The sequence below is a fragment of the Daphnia pulex genome, chromosome 5 (assembly GCF_021134715.1).
Source record: "Daphnia pulex isolate KAP4 chromosome 5, ASM2113471v1".
NCBI classification, from domain to species: Eukaryota; Metazoa; Arthropoda; class Branchiopoda; order Diplostraca; family Daphniidae; genus Daphnia; species Daphnia pulex.
In genome coordinates this window covers 6896191-6921310 of record NC_060021.1, presented here as the reverse complement: position 1 = coordinate 6921310, position 25120 = coordinate 6896191, and the positions used below count along the sequence as shown (strand labels likewise).

The following is a 25120-nucleotide window of genomic DNA, read 5'->3' as shown; positions in this document are numbered from 1 at the left end:
TATGTGTGTAGTGTACATGTATATGCTGTGCAAGTCTATAAAGTCTCCCCCCCCCTCCCGGACGACGTACGAAACGATTGGATGGAAACACGCAAACTTCACGGCCGAACGCGAAAAAATAAACCGGAATGAATTACCCGTGAGCTGCTGGACATGTATATGATGGGGCGCACGAAAAGATGGAGGGTGTCAATGGATTCCCTTTAAGGACACGCAAACGATGAGTTATATACACAGGCGGTCGACCGGTCGGTCTCTCTCTCTCTCTCGACGTCGTTAACCGACAACAAATGAGGACGACTTGGTGTGATGGTACCGCGTGACACCTCCGACTGGGTCCCCCTTTTTTATCGGAATAATGCGATGGAAATCAGAAATGTTTCAAAAGGATTTCAGTTGGTGCAGAAGAAGAAAGAATCAAAGGGAACCTGATATTTTATTCAGAAATATTTCTATCCTCGTCCCATTTTTCATTTCCGCGTGATGGATTATGTATTAGAGGGTTTGGTGAGCGTACGCCAGCTAGGACCTTTACCGTGGCGTTTAGAGTTATGTGCATAATCGCATTACGAAACGTGTACAATCGGCGACTTTCACCGAATTCATTATGATTGTTTTTTTGTTTTTGCGGGTGGCCATTTATTCTTTCCGCCTTTAAGGGGGGACCTTTTTAAAAAAAGGGAAACACGACCCGCATATCTGATTTCAATTGTTGGGTAAGAAAAATCAACGCAACAACACGAAGAAAACACAAAGCCGCAGACGAGTTCCACACACACACACTTGGTCCTTTTCGTGATTTTCTATTAAAAAAGAGAAGCGAAGCCAATTTTTTCAATTTGTTTCTTTTTCGAAAAGCTTTTGTTCGCAGCGCTCTATGGCTCTATACACATTCGTTATTTTACATTCAAAACGTCAAAGAGTCTTACTATCCGGTAGTTTGGGGGCTCCCGTGCCATGGCCTCTTACACCGTAGGGCGTCGTCGTTTATAACAAACAAAAAACGTGCAACAAAGATGGTGTGATCGAAATTGGGTAAAAAGAAAAGAAAAAAGATTACACGATACGGCGGTAGCAGCTAGACAAACACACACACAGCTCGACTACCGGACGTGTGCTTGTTGTGCCTTGTGCGTATAATTAGAATCAATTTCTCTCCTCGATACACTGTTGTTCGGAAAAATAGAGGAGACTCTCATTCAAATACTTTGTTCCTTTTTCTCTCTCTATACATAATAGCGCGAAACCAATTGACGGACAATTTCCAAATGGAAACTTGTACACGCACACGCAAAGCCCCTTTTTTTCTTTTCGAGACCGAGAGTAGTAGCTGGTGAGCTGCCTGCCCATGGGGCACGGCATATAACATACGACTGGAAAAGGTGTGGTAATGTTCATGAGAACTCCTTGGCCTGTCCCGCAGAGTGTCCGAATAAGGAGCCCACCAGCAGTTCATTACAATCGCGCAATATTCTCTGGCTCCTCTGACTATTTATTTTCTTCTTCTTTCTGTCCCGCTTGTTTGTTCAACACCAAACGGGGGAAAGAAAGAAGAAAAAAAAAGGAAAAGAAGAGGGAACATATCCACGGCGGGTTGGTATGCCAGTCTACTTTGCATACGTAATGAACGATTCGTTAACTCGCTTTAAAATCCATCCGACTATACAAGGGCCGATCTCTTGTGTGTGCGCGCGCTAACTTGAATTTCAGACTCTTCAAGAATATCCGATAACCCGCGCAAAATAACTTCCAAGAGGAGACTTTCAAGTCGAGAGATTTGACCAATAAATATCCGATATCTTTATCTCTTCCAAGCTCTAAGACTGATGGATTCTCCCGTGTTCGAAAGGAGAGAGAGAAAGAGAGATATCCATTCTATTAATATCAACGTCTCCTTATCGAAGAAGACGCTTTTAAATTTCAAAAAGAAAAGAGGAGACAGTTTTCGCGATTCGTTTCGTTTCTTCTCTTCTACCCCAAAATAAGAATCACCCACACTCGAATGGCGATAGACTCTACGGTGTAATAGGGTCGACAGGAATCCGAAACAAATAAGAAAACGCCGTTGCTGCTGCTGGGTGTCCATAACAAACAAGAAATCGGAAAAGAACGAAGATTTAAAAAAAAAAACCAAAAATGTCAGACGTGGTGAGCATTCAACGGAGACGGCTATGCCACATTCGGTCAGTCAGTTCTTCAGTCTTCTTCTTCTTCTTTTTACTCTACTCTCAACTATTCAAATTAGATAAGCCATGCACGTAGTACAGAGAGAGAGAAAGAGAAAGAAAAACAAAAATTGAAGGGGCTGGAACCCCCCGCCGCCGCCGCCAGTCGGCGTGATGGAACGCGACGAAACTAACGGCCGCTTCTGCTGCTTAATCCACCCACAGAAGCAAATATGGGCTCGGTCTTTGAAAAGATTCTCGTGTCCCTTTCTCTCTCTTTCTCTCTCTCTAGAAAGCCCGCGTGCCCGACAGTCTAGCCCTCCCCATAGATGCAGGTAGAGGGGAGTGAGTACCGTACGGTGGTGCCATGTGTCTGTGTTTGTCTCGCACACACACAAGATAAGATGCAACAGGATTGATGGGCTTTTCTCATCTATTTCTTTCTTGGAAAGAGAGTCGCAAACGAAAATGCCGCCTTTTTTTATCTCGTCAAATTCCTTCTCGACGCCATCTACCAGTGCAACTTTTAACAAATACAAACAAATTCGATGTTGTTTGAATTTTCGAAAACTTAAAAATTCCCGCTTAGCCGCACGCCATCTGTGAGCGAAAAATTCAATCGTGAAGTTTCTCCCGAGTTCACATTCAAACGGCTAGGTGGCCAAGCGGAGCTCACGCAGACTTTTTTTTTCCCCAAATCGAAATTGAATTGATGGCAATAACGGCGCCATCAAATCGAGCGAATAACGACAACAGCAAATAAAAAATAAAAAAAAAGAGGGAAGACATTTGAATAATTTTGAATGGATCAATGGATGGTGTCTATTGACTTACCCGAGCCTTGGGCGTCTGTCTGAGACCGATAGCCGGCTGGCTGCGACCGCTCTGTATATCAAAAGGGAAGAACATATCAGATACAATCAGAAAAGAGGGTTGGGTGAATGAATTGAAAATGCCAAAAGTCATTAGAATAAATCAGAAAATGGAAATCAAGTCATTTCAGAACTTTTCTCCGGTTTTTCTTTATAGACATTTCTACGCAGCAGCAGTGGATAGTATAGTTAGCCATATAACGTTATGTGGATTGTATTGTAAATACCTTGCCGCAGCCGCGGGTGTTGGAACTGCGCAGAGCGCCAATACAAGTTTGGCGGTACTCTTGCTCCAGGTGATCGTACTGCGATTGGATTCTCCTGTTAGGGCATCCACACCAAACACCATCCCGCCCGGCCAAAGAAGAAGAAGAAGTCGAAAAGACACAAAAATTAGAATAGCCATACACAATATATGCGCAGTGCTGGATACAAGCAAAGTCATTCGGGGTAATCAATTCCACGTTTCGACTCCCGCAGGGAGCACCGAGGGAAAGAGAGACGGTCCATTTTTGAACGGAAAATAATCGAAATATAAGCCACACATATAAAAAAAAAAGACAACTTACGAAATGGCTAAGATGAGCTCGTGTTGTTGGCGCTCTTTGGCTTTTAACGAGCCGGCTTCTCGATTCAAAGCTCCGCGCAATTCACGCTGCAGTACGCTTAATTTTCGGCGCTCACCTTCCAGCAGCAGACTCGTTACCTATTTTTTTTTGTTTTGTGTTTGAAAGATCGTGAAAAAAGAAAGTATAAGTACAATTCCGATTTTCCATGAGGAGAGATGATCGAGTACCATCAAAACAATTTCAAAGAAAACAAAAAAAAAAGTGAAAATTAAAGAAGAAGAAGAAGAAAAATGCTAATGAATATTTAATGGGTCTTCTTACCTCCAATTGAACGCCAAACAAATCTCTGGTCCGGTCAGGATCCCGAGGTTTCTCGATGTTATTTTTCTCGGCGGCTTTCACCTCGACGTCCGTTGTCATTTGGATCACTCTCATTCTGAAATATTCCAAATCAACAAATGAAAGAAACGTTAGACGGCGAGACATAACAAAGTTAAATCATAAGATAAGATAAAAAGCTATGATGTCATTTAAGGGGGGATAGGATCAAAAAACCCCAAAAATTTCACGCCGTTTTCTTTCATTCGATTGGGCGCAACCAGATAATTTTTCTCAAACGTTTTCTGTTTTGTTTAACGCATTTTTTTGTAACACACACAGCAGATAATCGTTGAAAAAGATCAAGGATCACTAGCTATATCAATCATTCCATAAAAAAACACGGTAGGGGGGTGGAGTAGCTGAAAAGTATCGAAACATTGGCCGAAAAAAAAAACGGGCAACAATCCAGAGCTACCTCTACTATTAAAATACACACCCGGATTCGGAAACATTCTTTTTGGGTTTTTGTTGATTTACAAGGATAAACATATTTATTTCCCCTGCAGAGTCAGCAGCAGCAGCAGCAGGTTGCTGTTGTTTTCTTTTTTCACCTGCTGCTGAAAAACCTACAACACATTTTGGCTGTGTAGATTTTTTTTTTATTTCAAACGAAAGTCGACACGCCAATCTCTCCCCGTACGTCCGTGAAAATAAAAAACAAAAAACTGCTGAAGAGATGAAGAAGAAAAACAAAAATATAAGCTCGTAAAGATTTGAAAAATAAGGAGACTATAATGCGCGCTAGCTGGCGATAGTTTATTCGCTCCTACTATAGGAGAGCTGCTGCTGCTACTACTACTACTACCATTTCGGTAGATACTCATGCGGTCTGAATAAGTAATGCGCGGATGACCATGGCGACCGACCGAGTCTCCCCCTTTAGAAAAAGAAAACAAAAACGAATAGAACACAAATAAATAAAATAAGCCAACACACAGCAAAGCCCCCTCTCTGCTTTTATACGTATCCGACGAGAGTGAAAAGCACCGCTGGGTCGGAACGGACGGATGAGATAACTAAACAAAAGCAGATATTTCTTTTTCTTTTTTTGGCCCCGATGTATACAGCACGGACATGAAAATGTGTAGAGACAAGAAGAAATGGCGGCCGGGCGGGTTTTCGGCGGAAGCTGATTCAGAGGAGAACTGAGGAAACTGTTGCGAGAGATTCGGCCGACCGTAATCGCACTATACACACAACACCTCGCAGAGCCGGGCGATAAGACGGCCAAGGGAGTGGAGAGAGAGCCCTAGTTCCTTGTTATTGTGTGACCAAGGCAAAAAGGACCAGGAAGCGTGTACACTCTGCGTGTACCCATATTTTTCTGTTGGTTTCTAACGGATCTCTGACGTCTATCCAACACCAAGTGCTGGGCTCCTTTTCAATCATCATTCATTACGCTTGGCCGGCGGACGGAAACCCAGGGCGTCCTACTCTGCGATCGAGCGCAACAACAACATGAAAAAACAACGAACAACATGGCATGCCAATCCCGGTGGAATAAAAAAAAAGGAGGGACACACACACAAAAAAAATTGGTACATACAAGGTTGTCGGTTTAGACTGGACAAGAAACTCTTGACCAAATGAACAAATAAATGAATAATGAGCGCGGGATGTGAATGTGAGTGTTGAGATTGTGTCTAGAGCCCTCATTTTTTTGTTTGTTTCTCTCTCCTTTGGCTGTGTGACGCCAATTTTACAGATGTTGGGCGTATGTGTTTAATGGAGGCGATAACATTTGTTTCAATTAGAGTGTCCTCCAACGTCACGAACGACCCAGAAAAACACCAACAGCCGCTTGAGTGATGATGAATTTGGGTGAAACGAGATCTGGGGCTCTCATTCATCCGAAATTCGATACGCACACAAAAGGATGACGCAAAAGTCCCATGTTACTGGTGCAAAACGCGTCCAGCTGATTATCGGGTTCGAACAGCACGTCCAGGGTCGACAGCAAAAAAAACAACAAAAAATTTATGTTTTCAATAGCGATATGACATGGAATAACTGGGAAAGTGAGTCATTTTCGTAATGTTATATGGTCGGCCAAAGCGGAAGAGAAGAATAACAAACAACGAAAAAAACATAAAATGTAAATCCAATCAGTCTATGAAGTCACCAGTGGACAGCGGGGAACGTGATCGAGAGCTTAGTCTAAATGTCAACATTAGGGCGGGTGGTCACGAGGCGAGCTGAAATCCCCTGATCTTTCAAACATGAAATTCCAACAACGCCAAACATTTTTGTTCTTTTTTTTTTTTCTTTTTTTTTAAAGGAAAAGGATTTTTCGGCAAAGGAATCCCGTGAAACGGCTTCTTCACGCCTCTTTCTTTCTCTCTCGTGCAGCCAGTTAGAAAAATGTAGTCCAATAGAGCGAAATGATTCCAGGGTTAGACGTGCATTCTTTCCCTTTTTATTTCTTTCCGAGTTTCTTTGGGTTTTGTAGAGATATGCGCGGACAGTTATTATAGAAGGTGTACACGGTCAAATAATCCCGTTGGCCAAAGTCCCCTCTCACTCCAATTGAAACCAACATATAACAGCGCAACAACAACAACAAAAAAATGAAAATCACAAATGGAACGCCGAAAAATATCCTCGAAAGGAAAGAAAAAAAAATATTATCAAAAATAAGCCAAGACTTTCCCTTTTATTATTTCAACTATGGCGATGGAATTTTTATCCGACTGGACGACCGTTTCTCTTTGATGTCATTCAAAAATATCGTCAAACGACAAAACGACTGCCAGGAATTTTCTTCTTCTACCAGCGATGGGAATAAACAAGAAAACAACAAAAAAAGAGAAAAAGAAGAAAACAAAACGGAGAGATAATATAATCAACTTTTTCGTTGTTGTTTGTTCGTATCGTTTCGTTTTGGGAACATTCACACGCCTTTCACCTCCTACCCATCTTGAATTTCGGTTAAAAAAACTGGGAAAAAAAAAGAAACAAAACGAGTCAATTTCCGGCTCCTTCTCCCCTTTTTTATTACTCGGCTGAGAGCAACAACAACAAAAAGAAATATTTTTCTGATTGGATTTAGATACGCAGATTGCATCAAATCACATCGGGTTCAACCCGCCCCAAACAGTTGAAATCCGGACTGCCGGAACATCCCACCTGCCCACCTCCTTTTTTTGGGGTGAAAAACAGCCCTGGAATTATCTTCGCGTTAAGCAAAAAATTATTTCGAAAAGAATAGCAACAAGAGTGGCTTCCTTGTTGTTTATTTCCTTGGCTCGTTTTCTAACGGGATACGAATAAGTCAGAAAAAGTGTATGTAGAGCTTCTCTTCTTCTTCTTCTTCTTCTCTTCCGACCATAAACATTACTCAACGGCACAAATAACAAAGAGAAGAGCGGCGGCCACTCTTCCGAGAGACTGATCTGGATAATTTATGAATTTTTATGCACAACATTTTCGACCAGTCGGGTCGTAGACCTCCTCCCTTCTCTTGTAACAACTGTATTAACGGGGTAAAACAACTAATGACACTAAGTATATAGAGATACCATGCTACTAACATATCCAGTGATGGTTGTGGTGTTGGAGAAAAACAAAACTCACCGCACTAATAACAATTCCAGTTAAGAAGAGAAAGAAAACAATTACGGCGTTTCTTTCTCCCCCAAGTCGTTATGTCACTTGGTTTTTTGTTTTGAATGTAAGAAACTGTGAGTCACACCGGGATGGACAGGCGATGCGATGGCAACTGACAGCCAGTCCCAACGTGCGCTATACGTTTATACATATCGGTGCGTGTATGTTGTGTGTGTCTGTGTTTGTCACGTCGAGAGAAACAATCCACCCTGGGCAGCGATAAACGCCCGGCTGCACACACGAGACGACAAGCTCACACGAGTGACGTCAGGAGCGCACCAATTCGGGGACCTGTGTCCCTTTTTTTCTTCCCTATGAGCTCGAGAATAATATCGAACCATTCGACACACACCACCTGCGCTTTTCCTCGTTCCGGTCCCTACTGGTGCGCAGGCGCGCACGTGGATCCCGTGGGCCAGGAGGCACTATATAGATTCTCCAATGTCCAGCACAGGGTTTTTGGCCATTTCGTTCACGTGATTCTATTCAATTGCGTATGTACACGAGTCACAGAAGAAAAGACACGAGCCACATAGTTTCTTTTATTTCTTTTTTTTTTGTTTTCAGGGCTCTACCCAACTCCCCCTTCTTCTTTTTTTCACTCACTTTTATTGGAATAATAATGTTCATTGAATCAAAATTCCTTTCGGTGCTCTGTAATCCACTCGAGCGGCTTTTATAGTGGACGGGCCTGACAGCCCTTCCACGGTCGATCGCCGTCCTCTGTTATTACACAATTTCACAAGTCATCAAGAGTTTAATGACGGATTGACAAGGACACTCGTGTGTCGTCGTGCAACATTTCAAGTTACAAAATAAAATTTAAAAAATAAAAATCCACTGCTGATGTAGTCGAGAAATAAATCCTAAATATGGCGGCGTTTTGAATTCTCAGTTAATTCCATCTACGGCGGGGGGACTCTAAACTAGCTATTAGAATATATTCCCTTTTTTTTCTTTTCTTTCGTTACTTAGAGAAAGAAATAAAGAAGAAAAAAAAAGAGGATAACCTGTTTGGCTTCTCAACCGCCGTGTCCACTCATGAGGTCGCAAATATTTTCACGATTTCTCGTTATTTTTTTTCCAGACCTTTCACGACACGATTTGAAGGAGAGAGAGAGAGAGAGAAGCTGTTCTGATCAAGGCCCTTCTCGAAAAAATTCTTCTCTCGACATCGTTGGGAATCCTAACCCGTCATTACGACGATCAACAAGTCAAAGACTTTTTGTTCTTGATGGGCTAGACCACGAGAAAATACCCACACAACGACGCATCTTTTTTTTCACAAACATTATTTTTATACACGAACTAACAGTAGCTCCCGAAAAAAAAAAAAAAAAAAAAAAATCGCATGATTGCCTTTGGAGTCCCGTCCTGCGTATGTGCGTGTGAAAACGATTGGTATCCAGCCAAATAGAAACGGACAAACACGTATATAACATATACAAAAGAAAGACAAAAAAGTGAGAGTAGTGTATAGTAGCCGATGATAGTCTCATTTTCTTTCTTCGATATTTTTTTTTGTTAACACGGGAGATTTGTTTCTCCATACTGGCTTATCAGTTATCACCCCCCTGTATTTTTTGGGTATTATTTATTATTGTAGTTATCATCGGTTTCTGGGCTCAAGAGCATGTGAATGTCGAATGAGAAATGGTGGAAGCGACTGACCAAGCGAAGAGCACGAAGTCCCGAGCGAGCGTGAGTATTTCTTTTTACACACAGGGAGAGGTGTAGATCCGCTTGGCGGACAAAATGCTACACCGAGTGGAACATCAGTTCCGAAAAGGATTGGAGCAAGGGGGGAGCCACGCCCCAAAAAAATAATGCTGGCGGTTATTAGCGTGATAGGAGGCCGTCGGTATCCTTTTTTTCTTCTTCTTCTTCTAGAAGAATATAACAAATGGCAGGGGTTTTTGCCGATAAGGAAAAAAGAAAGAAAGAAAAAAAGATGGAGAAGGACACGATTCAAATCAACAGGTTACTCAACACTCCGGGATCCCATAGCGTCCGCCGCTGAGAGCATTCTCAAGGTAAGCGGCGTCGCGATTCTAGATTATCACGGTCAAAAATCTACAGTCACGTTCCATGGAGTCGAGTCCGGCAAAAGGTCCGGCGGACAACGTGAAATACCCCAAAAGAAAAAAAAACAAATCAGTATGACACCAAAACGAATAGGAGATAATGTAACCTTGGTGTTACTACATATGACGTATACACACGTCTTTCTTAATTTTACAGCCATCATTTCCTACTGGATTTCTCACGCCCGCATGATCATTAGGGGGCGGTGTCGATCCGTTTGAACGTTTGAAGGACGAGCTGGGGGGGGGCGAGATTACCATCTCGGTATAAAATATTTAACGAAACAAATGCTACCACTATCTCCGACTGCATGACTCAACCGAGAAACGTGTAATCATCTTCCAACTCGGTAAAAATTGAAATTGATCCGGCATTAAAAATAAACAAGAGAAAATAATTAAAAAATATAGTAGCTTGAAACATTTCAACATTTTCTTTAGTGAGGACAGAAAACAATTTCGAACAAATGTTTCAGGACTCACGGTGCCAAATGTTTGTGGCATTGCGCAATCATCCTAATGAGCCCCCATTCCCAGCAAAATGGCTGATAAAACGGACCGGAGGCAACAACGACAAAAAGGTGCTAAATCTCTAAAAATAGTGAAACAAGTGAGCGAAACAAGAACATTCGTTCTGTAGTTTTCCATTTGTTTTTGAAAAAACGAAAGAAAAAGAAAAAATTGGGAATTGTGTTGTATACATACAACCAATTTAGTCGAAATGAGAGAAGCCAGAGAAGAAAACAGAGAGAATGGGTATATAGTATATAAGATTTACCGTAGTAGGGATTGCAATCACGCCTCTTCTGGTACGTATATAAACGACTACGGTCGTAAAAAGAAAGAAAAAAAGCTCTCTGATTGCGGAATCATCGGGATAACGATTATTGCGTTTGTACATATTCAAATCTCATTAAGGGCCCCGTGCAAAAGAGTCGGGCTGGGCTTCGTGTGTTGTTGCCGCCCACGGAATTATTATTTATTTTTTTTTCCTTTCTTTTATACTCCGGTCGTACCGCTGCGTGATGGAACATCACTGGCATTGCCCATTTTTGTTTTCTTTTGACAAAAAAATTACGAAACAGAATCAGAGCGCGGGAAGGTGAAACGAAATAAATTGGAGAGACAAGGTGTTTTACAGTATAAGCGTTAATCTAAGGCGCGTAGTAGCAATTTTCACTGTCTGAAAATAGGAACGAAAAAATTCAGGTTAATCCGGTCACTTTTGATAATTTTTTTTTTTCTTTTCCCACTTTACGGCTTTCTTCCTACTAGTTCTCCCAGCCATTTTGTTTGGGTTCTGTCTTATTTCTTCTTCTTCTAGTTTGGTTTTTCTTCCTTGGCAGTTCGCATATAAAAATTCTAAAAAAAGAAGACAAATTCTTTTTCCTGTTTCGTGCAAAATGGAAAGCCATGACGATCTCTTAATGGTCACAAGACACGTTTCTCTCCTTATTTATCCGTACCTCACACACAAGTTTTTTTTTTTTCAAAAAGTTAAGAAATAGGTTTCTGTAGCTCTTTCTTCTCTTTCTAAACTAGAGAGAGAATTAGTGAGAAACATGACGCGGAGAAGGACTTTGAAATCAACCCAAAGGACTAACAAGTTAAAAAGAGAACAGACGACAATTGATGATGTAATATACTCGTTTCTGCGTAGTACGGGGAGGGAGGCGGAAGACAAGACGAAAAATCATTGGGTCTCGAACTGGAGGTCGAACACAACTCCCTTTTAAAAAAATCGGGCGCAGTTTTGTCGACAGTTGTTTTCTTATTTCTTTACCTTTTTTTTCAAATGTTCTCCCACGATTGAAATAGAGACGAAAAAAAAAGAATCACTAGCTTCATCATTCACGAAAAAAAGAAATATAAGCTGTTTTGTTATTTTAGTTTTTTCTTCTTCTTCTTCTTCCAGTTCCTTCCATGTGACGGGTTGGGGTCAGGTGGAAAGGTCGTGTCGTTCCCCTCGTTTCCTCCTCCCATCGGTGTAATGTAGAGACAAGAAGGTCCTATATAGACGAGCGTGAATCATTTCGAAACACGCAACACTTCTTTTTTTTTCTCCTTCTTCTTCTCCTGCCTCCCCTGTTTCAACTCGCCCCCAGTCGAGTTTATGGCTCAATATAAAAAAAGAATCCCGGTTCTTAATCAATTGAAATGGCACCGATTAGGGTTGGTAGCCTCTTCAACCCCATTAAGACGAGTGAAATTTATATTAGACATCACAATACTCCCATCGAGTGGGGCAAAGACCCGGGGCCTATTCCGCGTCAATTGATTCTTTATTATTTTCTTTTTTTTCTCTTTCGCCAGACAAAAGAATAATAAAAGATAATCGATTGGCCACGAAAACAGTGATTGGATTTACCTATATGTCTGTCTGTCTGTGTGTGTATGTTTTTATAGACGAAACGTTTTGGAGTAACGGATAACAAAAAAAAAAGGCGCGGTATTACAAACATATTCAAACGAAGGGAATCGCCGCTATTTTTTTATTTACTATTTCAACGATTTCGACATGATTAACTTTCGCCATTTCTTGTCTAAATACAAAAGAAAAAATACCGAAATATTTATTTTGTTGTTATCTGTCCCGATAGAATTTGTGGGTCATGTCGGTATTCCGCTAGAACGATGATGTCCGACAATGAGCTCGTTAGGAGGTAAAGAATGTAACTAGGTATAGGGACAACGAGCTGAAGAAAATGTCGATTAGATAAGATTGGAAAAAGATGGCATAGAGAGAGAAAGAAAGAAAAAAGAAAAAACCGTTTTTGCGGCTGCCAAATGATGAAAACGATTCCCGAGAAACACGAAAACAACAAGAGGAGATATGTACGATAGTATTTGTTGCGCCATTCAGGAGACGTTGTGTCGTCCCTGCACGCACGAAGAATTGTTCAGACACGAGAAAAAGAAGAAGAAGAAGAACCTGACTGACTGTTTAAGACGTGAACACATTTTTTTTCCCTTGCCGTTGTTGTTTGTGTGAGAGAGAAATGATCGAAGCAACCCAAAAATAAAAGGATGATGCTTTTTTAAGAAATCGTTTTATCTTCTTTTAAATTCTTTTTGCCAAAATGTTTAACCGAGAATAATGACGGCAGTAGGCAACAACACACACACAACAACAACAACAATAACGAACCAAAACGGTTGGTCGTTTCTCTCCCCCGGCTGTGGTGCTTTACCACAAAATCAAGGATACATTTGATGTGGAATTACAATATTTAAATCAGAGAATTTACAATATACGGGCACGCGTAAAAGGATCTGGCCATTCTTTCTCCTTTCGGTTTCGTAGAAGATGCGACCGTGCCCATAGCTAGGATCAAGAGAGAAGAAGAAGAGCGATTATATGAATGGGCGATAGGCGGGCATTTGAATAATTCAAATGAAGAAGGAAAAGTCAACCGAGAGTCTCTTATATGGGTGGGATGGTCTTTTCCACCATCGATTCTTGTCGAACTCCCGAAAAAATAAAATATAATAAAAAAAAGGGGAAAAACACAGTACGTACAGCAACAGAAAGTGCTGGCAACCTTGGGAGGACCTACGTCACCTTCTCTCTCTCTCTCACACTCTCTGGTTCGACTTTGTTGTGTCATTATTAATATTTCGTGAGCCCTTCTATTTCTTATCTGCGGTACATCCACCTGTACAGGTTTCAATCCAAATTCAGCTGATTTGACAACCTTTCAATTCACAACGAAAAAAAAACAAAAACATTTCGAGCAGAGATCAATCGATACTTTCACTTTGGATCATTCAGACCGAATTTAGCATAAAACGAATTTGAAATAAGAAGAAAAAAAATGTTTTTATCGCTGGGCGCAAATCGTGCCTTGCATTTCAAATAGATTCAGATCCGTTTGGAAAAGAAGCAAAAATTAGACACGAGAGAATTTCAGGTATGGAGGGAGGAAAACAACAACAACAACAACAAGCGGAATGAAAAAATAAAATAAAATAAAAAACCCGTTTCCTTTTCCCTCCCCCGCAATAGTTCACCCCCTATACAAGAAAAATAACAAAATTTGTCGTTATGAAAGAAAATGAAAAACCGGAAGGGAGTAGCCGGGAAAATTTGACATCATTCCCCCCTTTTCCATACAGCCAGAAATCTAGAAAGAAAATTTTCGTGTTTTTCGATGATTCTCATCCATCACGGGATATGCGACGACTTGATTGCAGGACACCAAGACTATTCAGCTCGAAACAATATGCCGTAGATATTCATAAAAATAAATCCGAGCCAACGGACTAGATAATTACATGCCAAAGCCCCTACTAACACAAAAATTCTATTCAAATCAAGTGGGAGGAAAAAGAAACAAAGCCAAAACAAAAAGGGGCCTTTCACAAAAATAACACACAGACCTTTCAAAATGATCTCGTTCAACAATAGGTGCAAATACTTTATGGGTCTCATCGTTATTATCACCTGTAGCCCGGAATGGCGAACAAACGCGCGAGAGAAAGATAGGCGCGTGAATCGACCCAGTTCAAAACGGCGTGAAAGGAGGCGAGTGTTAATGGAGGAGGAGTAGGAAAAAAAAGGGAGGGGGTACCGGGACTGTCGAGACAGTTTGAATAATTGGCGGTCATCATTTCTTATTTTTTTTTTCGGGGGGTTGCATACAGGAATACAAAAATTCCGAAATGAAAGGGAAAATTTACGAGCCAAAGAAACAACATTGCTATAACAGTTTTCGCTTCTAAAGAGAGTCGAGGAATATAATAACGACATCTGCCAACGAGTCGAGAATTTTCCCGATTTGGACGGACTGCTGGTAAACTATTAGGAAAAATACGACGCCCGGACTGTTTTGTCTTGTTTTGTGCAGCGGCACTAAAGAAAACAAAAGAGATGTGCAGTTATATACCAGCGATGAAATGGCATTTGCTGGCCGCTGATGGAATGCGCTCGTCCCTTTTTTTTTAACTGTTATTATTATTATTATTTATCTTTCTGTTTCGCTCTTTTTTTTCTACAAATAAAATATTGTTATTTTAGAAAGTTGTGCCAAACGCAGAGAAAAACTTAACACTCGACAGGGCACGGCACCTCGTCAGAGAGTCACGTGACTGGGCAATTTTGTTGGACGTGGTCAACAACAAACAACAACGTACACAACTACACTCTTGTGTCCCGAGTGAAATCGAGGAAGCCGTCACAGCAGTCCAGCACCTGAAATGTGATTATTTTTTTTCCTACTACTCTTTTTTCTTTCCCCGGCCGTTTTGTTGTTTAATTTTACTCTTCAACTCGGTTTTATTTTCATCAAAAATACGTTCGTTCTTCTCGTAACCTTAAATGGGAGAAGTTGTTAACGGGTCGTGAAGGGCCTCACAAATAGGCAAGAAACTATTTGTGTGCTCGGGAAAAAAACGGGCAGCCAAAAATAAAAGAAGAAAACGATTCGATACGTAGCCGAAAGGGATGAAAGAAAAACAGAAAAAATCAAAAGTGTCTAAGGCACTATGGCGTGTTATCCACTATCCTGACTGACACGAGGGATCAACAGCTTTTTGAGTGATATCGTCGATATTGCAGGGCCCCCCGAATGACGGATGTTTGTTTTCTCTCTCCCATCTTTTCTCCTCGGCTATCAAAAAATAAAAAAGAGAATTTTTTATTTATGATTTTTGCACGTCATGGCTCTCTGTGTGTAATCCGTCATCATTTGATTGCCTGGCAACCTTGGGAATGAAATAACATCCACTTGGGAGAAAAAAAAACCGTACGTAACTTCTCTCAAATTAATGTATGCACAGAATGATTGGATAAAAGGCAGGGCAACACACAAACTCCTTCGATATCCGAAAACTTTTTTTCTTTTGTTCTTCCTTTATCGGCGTATCCCCAATCGAAATAACAATCGATCATGCGCATCTGCCATATTTATTTCCTTTTCATTCTTTTCCAATATTTGCCACCAAAAATTGTTCGTTCATTTTTCTTTCCCATGGATTTAGTTTTTATTGTAAATTCCCGTTCCTAGCGGCAGATGGTCACGCAGCTGGCATTGACAAAAATCCGATATGTACTATACACAGTACTTATGTACAGCAATAAAAAAAAAAATGAAAAACAAAAGAAAAAAACGAAGAGGGGGGTAGCACACAACGCGTTGTTCCATCTCTGATGAAGCTGGCAACATTTCAACAGGCCGATAAAATGAAATTGAAAAAAATTTACACACGACTATAAAGTAGACCACAGCTGACGCCGTTGGCGGAATCTTTACACGCCAATACCTCACACAACGAAAAACACACACAGGCATTTTCCACAAATTCCCACCTGCTGTGATAATATTACAAGTAAAGGAAGGGGGAAAAAACTCGTTAGCAGTGTGGGCGCCCTCAAATCTCATCAATTGTTTCCCTGAGTTTATTAACGCGGTCCACACAAAATTAGAGGCCAACCGAGAAAGAAAAAAAATTGAGCCAACTAGTCGTCCACGTGTGCCGCATTACACAATCACACGTATATTCCAATTCCGCATACACACACACACACACAGGTGCGTCTGTCTAACTGTAGAAAATGTGAAGGGCAAGAGGGTGACCCTCGGGAGATATTACGCGGGCACCGGAGCACAAAATATATCAAACAGGAACCAGACGTAAATACGGAAATGTCAGCTGGGGGGAAAGAGAGAGAGAGATGGCGTGACGATAATGAGCTATTATGGAAAAGCCCATCATCACACACAGCAGTCAGAAAGGAGAGAGAAGACGTCTTTGTCGAAAAAACGGACCCGAGACAACGAAAATCTGAGAATAATATGCGCAAAAAAATAAAAAATAAAATAAAATAAATAATAAAATGAATGGTGGAATCGAGAGTCCCGGTTCAACGGACTGGCGGTATTCTTTCTGAATAGATGCAAACTTTATTTCTTTCTTCTGTATGAATTAAAGCTAGTTAAAAGGGAGAGAGAGAGAGAGAGCCGGTCCACTTATAGAGTCAACGTGTGCCACTTGTTGGATACATACAACTGGACTGCCTGGGCGGTGTATTACGGTACGTGCTTTTTTTTTTCTTCATTGCGACCTACTAGTTAGTTTATTCTCTCTCGACTAAACTTGACGTATAAATACAAATTCAAAGTCTGAAATTTTCTAAAGAATTACAATTGGTATTGTTGAATTTCCTTTTTGATAACCAAAAAATAAAAAAATCGGGAATTCAAGTGTCGATACACAAGAAAAGGGTATTCACACTGCTGGGGAAATTTAACGCGTGTACAGAAACCGAATCTGAAAATTTTCCCGCAGACCTCGAGGGCATCGGATTATACAGCAAGAAATGAAAGAAGTCATGAAAAAATATAAAAAAATCAAACGCGCTGCCTATTGATTCAAGTGTGTATACACCGAGACGACTGGTATACAATCAAGAAATGGCTACGTCACTGGAATAACAAAAAACCGCACGCTCCCCCAACGTAGCTTTCGGTTTCTTATAGCTGTTAAAATAGCAAAAAAATATTTTTTAATTCTTTTTCTTTCACGGTTCATAGAGAAGAAAGAAAAGCTCCCGGACCGGAGCGATTCGACGTCACGTGGAATGTCACCACAGCGGCATTTTCTTGGATATTCTTCAGGCTATATATCTAACCCGAGAAAACTTTCGACTTTTTTGCGCGCAGCAACATTGTGGATGAACGTGAGAGTTGTACTAATAATTCGAAAAAAATACAAAATAAAAAAAAGGCCCAGCAAAAAGGACTCGAAAGACACGCCCGCTCCGGCAACGAATGAATGGACAATCCGTTTGATGTGACCATTGCCGAAACACTCTCAACAGGAGGGCTACACCGCTACACCATGGCGGTTGGCAGTCGGTATAAAATCAAGAGAGAAAAAAAAAATAATAAATCTATCTCTATTTAAACAAACAAATAGAAAGTAGCGCCCAACAACGGCATTTTTTTTTATTTATTTTTTGGCGTCGTTGCTAACGTCCATCGTTGATTTCCTTTAAATTGGCTTCAACATATTTGTGTGTGTGTGTGTCTGGTTTTCTTTTCGGTTTCGACGGTCAACAACAAGCAAAGGGAACAAACTCTAAGTAAGTGGGCTTAAGAGAAACTCATGTCGTGTGCCCATCCGAAATTTCTCTACCGGGAGAGACGGTGGAAGAAAAAAATTAAATTTCCCGTGCGCTCGTGATATTTGTGTGTTCTCTTCAAACAAACGCTATCACGTCACATGATGCAAGAAATGGCAAGACGGAAGAGAAGCCGAGTACCAAAAAAAAAGTGAGAGAAACGCATCAACTAAGTGACCTAATTCACTTGAACATCACCGACGGCCCTTTTATGTTTTTCTCGTTCTTTCTCTCTTTTCTCCTTAAGCTTTTATAGGAAAGAAGAAAAAATAATGCCAGCTGGCATCAAGATCTACTACAAGACATTCGCTCGGCGACCTGTTATATCTACGCGCGGACACTCAACAAGATGAGAGAAGGAAGAAAAAAACCAGACACTTTTTTGGTGTTGTCTGGATTAAGAAATTGAAAATGTTGTTTTGTTTTGTTGTTTTCCCTTTTTTGAACTCTCTTCCTGGTGTGGAGAAAGAAAACAAAAATCGTCGCAACACATATTACACGTAGTACCAATTTTCTCTTATAAACCATTCAGAGGGATCATTCTTTGAATTGTCACGTTTTCAACTCTCCTTTTTTTCTACTCTTCTATTCTTTATATGTACCTTCTTTCCCCCCCCCCCCTTGTGAGGCCACTCCCGGGCTTCCATCGTCGACAACTTCCCCGCCGCCGACATAAAATAATGATACTCTCGACTTCTATTGTATTAAGTGGAGGAGGAGGGGGGGATAAATATACCACACACACAAAAACATTTCAGGGAGGGAAGCAACTTGCCATCTCTTCTTCCAACAGTTTCCCCCCCTCACTTTTTGGGAGAGATATCATTGCTGGGCCCTGTGGCTTTTTGAAAGTCGAAAAAGCGTTTCAAATTTGAATTTCCCGCCCAGACGACTAATGATTGATACGAAAGAAAATTGAAATCTTTCCTCCTTCTTTCTCTTTCATTCAATCAACACAGAGAGAGAGAGAGAAAGAGACGAAGAAAGAGTCAAGACTACACGACTGTAACTTTACACAAAGAAAACAATAAAATAAAATAAAAAAAGACGATTGTCATTTTACGGCCGATTAATTTCCAGCGGCCTCAAATCTGCGCTCCATCGCTCATCATCAATTATTTGTAAAAGGCCTTGATTCGGAAAGGTAAAGAAGAAGAATTGCGAACTTTTTCTTCTGCCTTTTCCCACCGATCACGCCGGGGGTATCGCTACAATTGAACAAGACGAAAAAATCTGGTTATACTGCAAATAAAAACGTCGATCGGGACACCCTGCTGATGGAAGTTCCATATACCAAGTCCACCGTGAAATCTAGAACGTGACATATAGAGAAGTAAACCCCCACCGAGAGAGAGAGACACGGTCAAGAAATTTAGTGGGAACTTTTATGTACAATATTATTGACATGGCCATGATTTTTCTAATGTGCAGTTATCTGTTACAGTTTTTTTTTCCCGCTGAAGTTCCAGTTGGGAAAAAAAGCTTGATGGAAAGAGATGGGTCGTTCTATTTCAAATTATGGGCATGGCAAGCAAAAAAAAAAAAAAAAAAAACGAACGAACGAACTCTCAAATATACTCTTTGGTTCGGTGCTGATTTGATCCCGATTTACATAACCCGTCTCGTTTTCCTTTTAGAGGAACTAAGAAATGGTTCAACAAGATTAAAATAAAAGTTTGGGACGAAAACACAAACATTTTTGGCTGAGTGGGTTACACCCAATCGGTGAAATCGAACCATTTGTTTCACGTGTGTGTGTGTCTCTGACTCTGATCTGGGTGTTATTGACACAAGTGTCAAATAAAACTCCTAAAGGGTTCGACGGACTGCGATCATTAGTCATTATCAACTTTCAAAATTATGAAGGGATAAAAAAGAAAAAAAAAAGTGGAAACCATTTTTATGAACGGCAGATGTGTAATAATGATTACAGCAGCCGCTAAACAGCCAAAAGGCCAAGCCAGAAAAACAGTTAGGAATTCCTATCTTTTTTCCAGCTTCTTCTTTTTTCGTTTGTTATCCTCTTTCACCCCGGAGCAGAGATGGATATCTCGAAAACAAATCTGACAACTTCTTTCAAATCGCCCACATGAGACAACACCAAAAATCCACACGTATAGACCTGCGGATGCCCTGTACCAAACATTTTTCGCACTACGGAAAATAAAAGAAAAGGAAGAAGAATGTGCTAAAACTACCACCGCAGGAATTTCCTTCTCAGCGTGGGAGATAATAACACTTTTGCTCCTCCCCTGTCATGTGTAGTCCAGACTACTTAAAATTCTGCACTGAATACTATCAAAATTGTTTTTTCCTCAAATTTTCGAGGGACAAACGTGCGGCAGAAGGTGCGGAATGACACGACAGCGGAGCAATGATAAAAACAGGAGACAATGTCTGTTGTAGGTACACCAGTCGTCAAGGTAACGGTCCACCACACACACTCACAGCCGTCCAACCCCAACAGCTCGGCCGCTGTGCGGTTGTATAATGTAAAAAAAGCAAAAGGTGGGTAATAAATGCAAATGACTCACCTGGTAGCTTTTATATCATCCGAACCAAGAAGGCCTTATTGCCGCATGTAGATGATGATGATGATGATGATGGTGGTAGCGGTTGATCAAGGAGGCTCGACCAAGTTGTCCAGTGCCAAGGCCACAAACAATCGATCCACCGGGCGTATCTTTAGTGACGGACAGAAAAACAGAAGCGCAAATTGATTACAACTGATCCGAGAGACGGTTGGGAACACTGGGCAGCACAACAAAACACGGAACTTGGTATTGAATAGATATATGGTAATAGCACACGCACACACACGTCTGTATAGCAGCGTAGTCGGTGTCTAACTGAACACACAACGGTTGCCCAGCGCGGCAGGTTTTGAAAATCACCCACCCGCCTGCGTTTGTACCCAACAAGAGAGCCGCCCCCTTCACCAGTAGCGCCGTTCAAAAAAGTTTTTCCTGAGCCAAGGACCGAGGCCACGCCTCCTCCCACTATAGTGCCTCTCTTTAAGCTTCGTCCATCGTCCACGTTATTTATTTTTCCACAGAATCGGCAATAATCGAGGAAAAATAAAGGACAATTTTTTAATCATTTCAAAAGAAAGACAAATCTGCTACGTGCGGTGGTTGGTTAAATTTGCCGATCACTGGCGAAATCCAAATACCCGCATAAGTCCGAAAACAATTCTTAGGTGGATTAGGTGATGCAAGTTATTAAATCTAGTTCAAGGTGAAATTGCACGCTATCGTGCTGGACAAAACATCGCGGCCACTACTGACCGATCGACAGACTAGCTCTCACACGGCATTGCCGTCCGCAAACCCAAGTTGTTGTTGTTGTTTGTTGTATTACTGATTGACATTTGATGCATTTCATCAAGGACGGAAACAAACACGACAAAAGAAAAACCTAGCCGTCCGCCCAGCCTAAAGTGCTCTTGAGTGTAACGAGGCGGAAAAGTCGAATTACCTGCAATCATTCACCAAACCGAACGAAAACAATGAGGGGAGGAAATAATCAAACTCGTAGAGCTGCCAGACAAAAAAAAAAAATACCCAAAACTTCAAAAATGAGTTAAAAGTTTTCACATCATCGAGGTCGACTGCTCCACATTTTGTCGTACAGTTCCGATCGATTCGCTTTTATTCTTTTTTTTTTCTGACATCTTAAAATAGACGGATGATAGCCCAAGACAAACGAGGGAACGAGTCCCGTGTCGTAAAACAATCTTGAATTATCGCCACCATTCCCAAAGAGCTAAAGAGAAGATGCGCCAAATTTATTAGTGTGTTGCTTCTAAGTTGTCTTATTATACGCTACACGGCGGAGCAGAGCAGAGCAACCGGTTCGTTTGTTTCTATCCCGTCTTTGAAGGGATGAAGCATTGAAGAGCAAATGACCCAGATGACACCAGACTGTGTAAACTGGCCCTATGTAGGCTAATGTCGTCGTAATAATTTTTCTTTCCTGTTTTTCCAGGTCACTTGCCCAACACGACAAACAAGACAAGAAACAAAAAAAAATCCAGAAAATCCCATTTTCATAGATGAAAAACAATACGATAGTAATTCAATTATGAGCGTCACCTTTGTTCGAAAGGATGCCCATATCCATTCAAGGTAGGAATATTAAACGAAATAACCTTTGAGAAAGAAAAAAAGAAAACAAAAAACGAGTTGCGTCAGCTGGTTATTAGTTAATTCTCGTATTTTTTTTTTCCGATTCCGCATTCTAGATGAGATTAACGACAAAAAACATAAATATTTTTTTTTTTCGTTAAGGGGACGTGATAATCATGGCGAATTGTGCCCTGCATGTTATTCAACCTTTCCTGCGGGAAGGTATTATATATCCATTTCATTATTGTTCTTTCTTTCTTCGACGTTACGTTCCCGTTAGCGATATTTTGATACCCCGGAGCCAAGAAGGAAGCGTAACAATTTATTGCTAATTGATCGTATTCTAAAGGAGCCTTGGCTTGAATCGACGACAGCTGCGATATCAAAACTATTTATGAAAGATGTAACCGACACAAAATGGCAACATGCTAATACAAATCATCGGTGAATAAAGCGAAAAGAGGGAACAGCAAGGAGGTCTGAGAGATGAAAACGAGATGCAAACACGAACGGAATGGAGCAAGAAGGAGAAGGTAGTAAAACAATTCACTCGGATTTTTTTTAAATATTTCCCTTGTTATTGTTGCTGGACATTTTGTCAGTTTTGTGCAACTCACTAATTATACACCCCGAGTCGTTTTTAGCGTCGTTTCGCCAAGACAATACTGAATAAACAGAAAAATGACGCATTTTTTTAAAAAAAAAGCTATAAAAGTGGGGACTTCTCTTTTGTTGACTTATTCAAAGGCTGCCAGCACTTTCTCAAAATGAAAAAGCTGCAAGTACACAAAATTAATTCAATTCATATTTGTCCTCTTTTTTGTAGTATTAAGTCAACAAGAGATTTACAAGGACAAAATGGCGGGAAATTCAATGTAGCGTCTCTTTTTTTTTTTTTTAATTTTTTCAAAAAAATATTCTTTTTCAGTTACTACTAACTAGTCTATACAGGTCCCCACGCCTCCCCTTCATCTTTCTACCTGTCTTGCCATCAGCTCTACATACTACAACCCCCACGAACTTTTTTTTTTCTTTTTTACAACAGCCGGAACTCGATATACAACAACGCGCACCTTCCGTCAACCGACTCTCTTTTTTCCCCTCCATCTCTTTTTGTTTCTTTTCTGGTCCCCCCTTTTCAACTTATCTACCAGACGGTTCCTCCTGAAAGATGATGAGAAAGGGGAGAAAAAAACAAGGGGGCTAGAAGAAAAAATCCCGCCTTTTTTTCAAACCCCAGCGTAGCTAAGCCTCTAATAAGGAAATCTCCCGATTGACAATCGGGCGATTAACAATGAATAAGTATGTAAAATTAGCTATGCTACAAGCTACCAACTTACAAGGTTTCCATCCTGAATAAATCAGACGAGCCTGAATTTATGGTAATCAAATCCGGCGATAGACTTTTTGTTGGTAATCATAATTCAGAATGGAAAACCGTGATTATTATCATTTTAAACGAATCCTCCGCTCCTTTGCTAACCGTTTCAGGATGTTCCAAAAGCACAACCAGAAGAAGGCGAAGAAGAACAAAGTGTGTTATTCTTTTTCTTTTCTTTTATTTTCCCACAAGCCAATTTCATCGCGCGTTGAAAATGGGTTGCTATTTTGGGAAAAGAAACAAAACGACTTTGAGAATCGGAGACGATGAGTGTACTACCCAGTGAAGAAGAAAAACCAGTTGGGGGTGTGTTTTTTTCTCTCTTAAGTTTCTGTCAACTGTCAGCAGACCAGGCATGACATTTCCAGGGCGCGTGATACCAGATACTCTCCAGCCAAGCAGCACAACAAACGCGGATAGGGAAATAATACACACACAAATCCGCGCTCGACAGCCTTCGGTTTTGTACCCATTTTAGCGTTTTCCGGTCGTATTTGGACACGAGAGAAAGGCTCTTCTCTTCTTTTTTTCTTATTCTTCGACATCTTTCCTAGTTCAGCATTTTCCAGCAGGGAAAAATGCTGCACACAAAAGTCCCCCCTCATTAACTTGCCCCACCGCCCAAAAAAGGGCTGCTGAATAGAAGCTGGAAATCCGCACCCCCCACAGTTATAACCGTAGTACACTCACAACTGTACTTAACATCTCTCGTAGAAGGAAAAAAAGCACAAAACAAAAAATCCAAAAGAAAAAAAAAACTACTTGAGTAGCAAGCCGAGAGAGATAAAGACGACGGTGCAATCCCATATTCGTCGCTTCACCCCTATAAAAAGACGTGAACGTGTGATGTGTCGTGATGATTTCATTGAAGCGCGGTCAACACTTTCAATGCCCCTAAAAGTATCGAGACAAACAAAACAAAAAAAGAAGCAGCATAAAGTCATTCTTTTCCTTTTCCTTTTATTTTTTAAATATCGATTCAACGCCTCGTCCTTGTGCTGATTGCTTATTTATCTGGCTGGCTTGTTCCGCCCGTTATACTATTTTTGCCCTTTTTTTTTCTTCCAACGGCAGATTTCACGCTGAGTCCGATGAAACTTAGAAAGAAAAAAGAAGAAAATGTTTCCAATTCTTTTACCGCCCGAGTCGAATCGCGCACCATCTGCCATACATGTAGAAGAGTATTCAGAGTGAAGGTTACTATCATCTGGGGTTCTATTTATTTTTTACTATTATTTTTTTTTTGTCTTTTTTAGAGGGAATTCTTCCTCAATTTCCCACAGCGTGAGAATTTCATCACTCGACTGTGATTTTGATTCCTCTAAAAAAAGAAAAAAACTCCCCACACACCATTTTCTTCTTCTTTTGTTTCCGTCGATGCGTGTCGTGACAGGACCCGGGCTCACGAGAATGGAACAAGCTTATAAGATGGAAAAGAGGGGGGGGGGGGATTCGTCGAGGTGCATGTTATGTGTGAAGGCAGGGCTTAAAGGTGCGGAGAATTCTAATACGAAACGTATTAATAACGACTTCGTGCGCGCTTATCAAAAAAAGCCCGCCTCTGACACCACCGCCAACACCGTCAAGAGAGGTTCATCTCCTAGCTAGATATCAAAATGACTAGGCAGCAGGGCTGGTACATAGTGTGTATAGAGGGAAGGCAACTCTACAGCGCTGCCGAGTCGTCGTCTCTGCCGTAGAGAGAGTGTGTCAACAGTGAAAGTGTGTGTGTGTGGCTTATCCTCGTACCCATTCGCTTTCCTCCCTCCTTTCCCAGCCAGCGCCGAATAAGGAAATCACTTTCAGAGCTCTC

General features: G+C 41.0%; 1 protein-coding gene across 4 annotated transcripts in view; it reads right to left on the bottom strand.

The window, feature by feature from the left end:
• The window catches only part of LOC124194761 (ras-GEF domain-containing family member 1B-like), a 56311-nt gene that overhangs the window by 28963 nt on the left and 2228 nt on the right, over nt 1-25120 (bottom strand). The window contains exons 3-7 of one of the 4 annotated variants that reach the window (XM_046589111.1): nt 20334-20482; nt 3928-4042; nt 3607-3743; nt 3265-3358; nt 3000-3050 (exon numbers count right to left, since the gene is read on the bottom strand). In XM_046589111.1, coding sequence (XP_046445067.1) covers nt 3000-3050; nt 3265-3358; nt 3607-3743; nt 3928-4041 — 396 coding nt within the window. In that variant the 5' untranslated portion in view covers nt 4042; nt 20334-20482. Of the gene's footprint in view, nt 1-2999; nt 3051-3264; nt 3359-3606; nt 3744-3927; nt 4043-4423; nt 4492-7560; nt 7756-20333; nt 20666-25120 lie in introns of those variants that run through there. The other 3 variants (XM_046589110.1, XM_046589112.1, XM_046589109.1) reach the window with 3 other exon arrangements.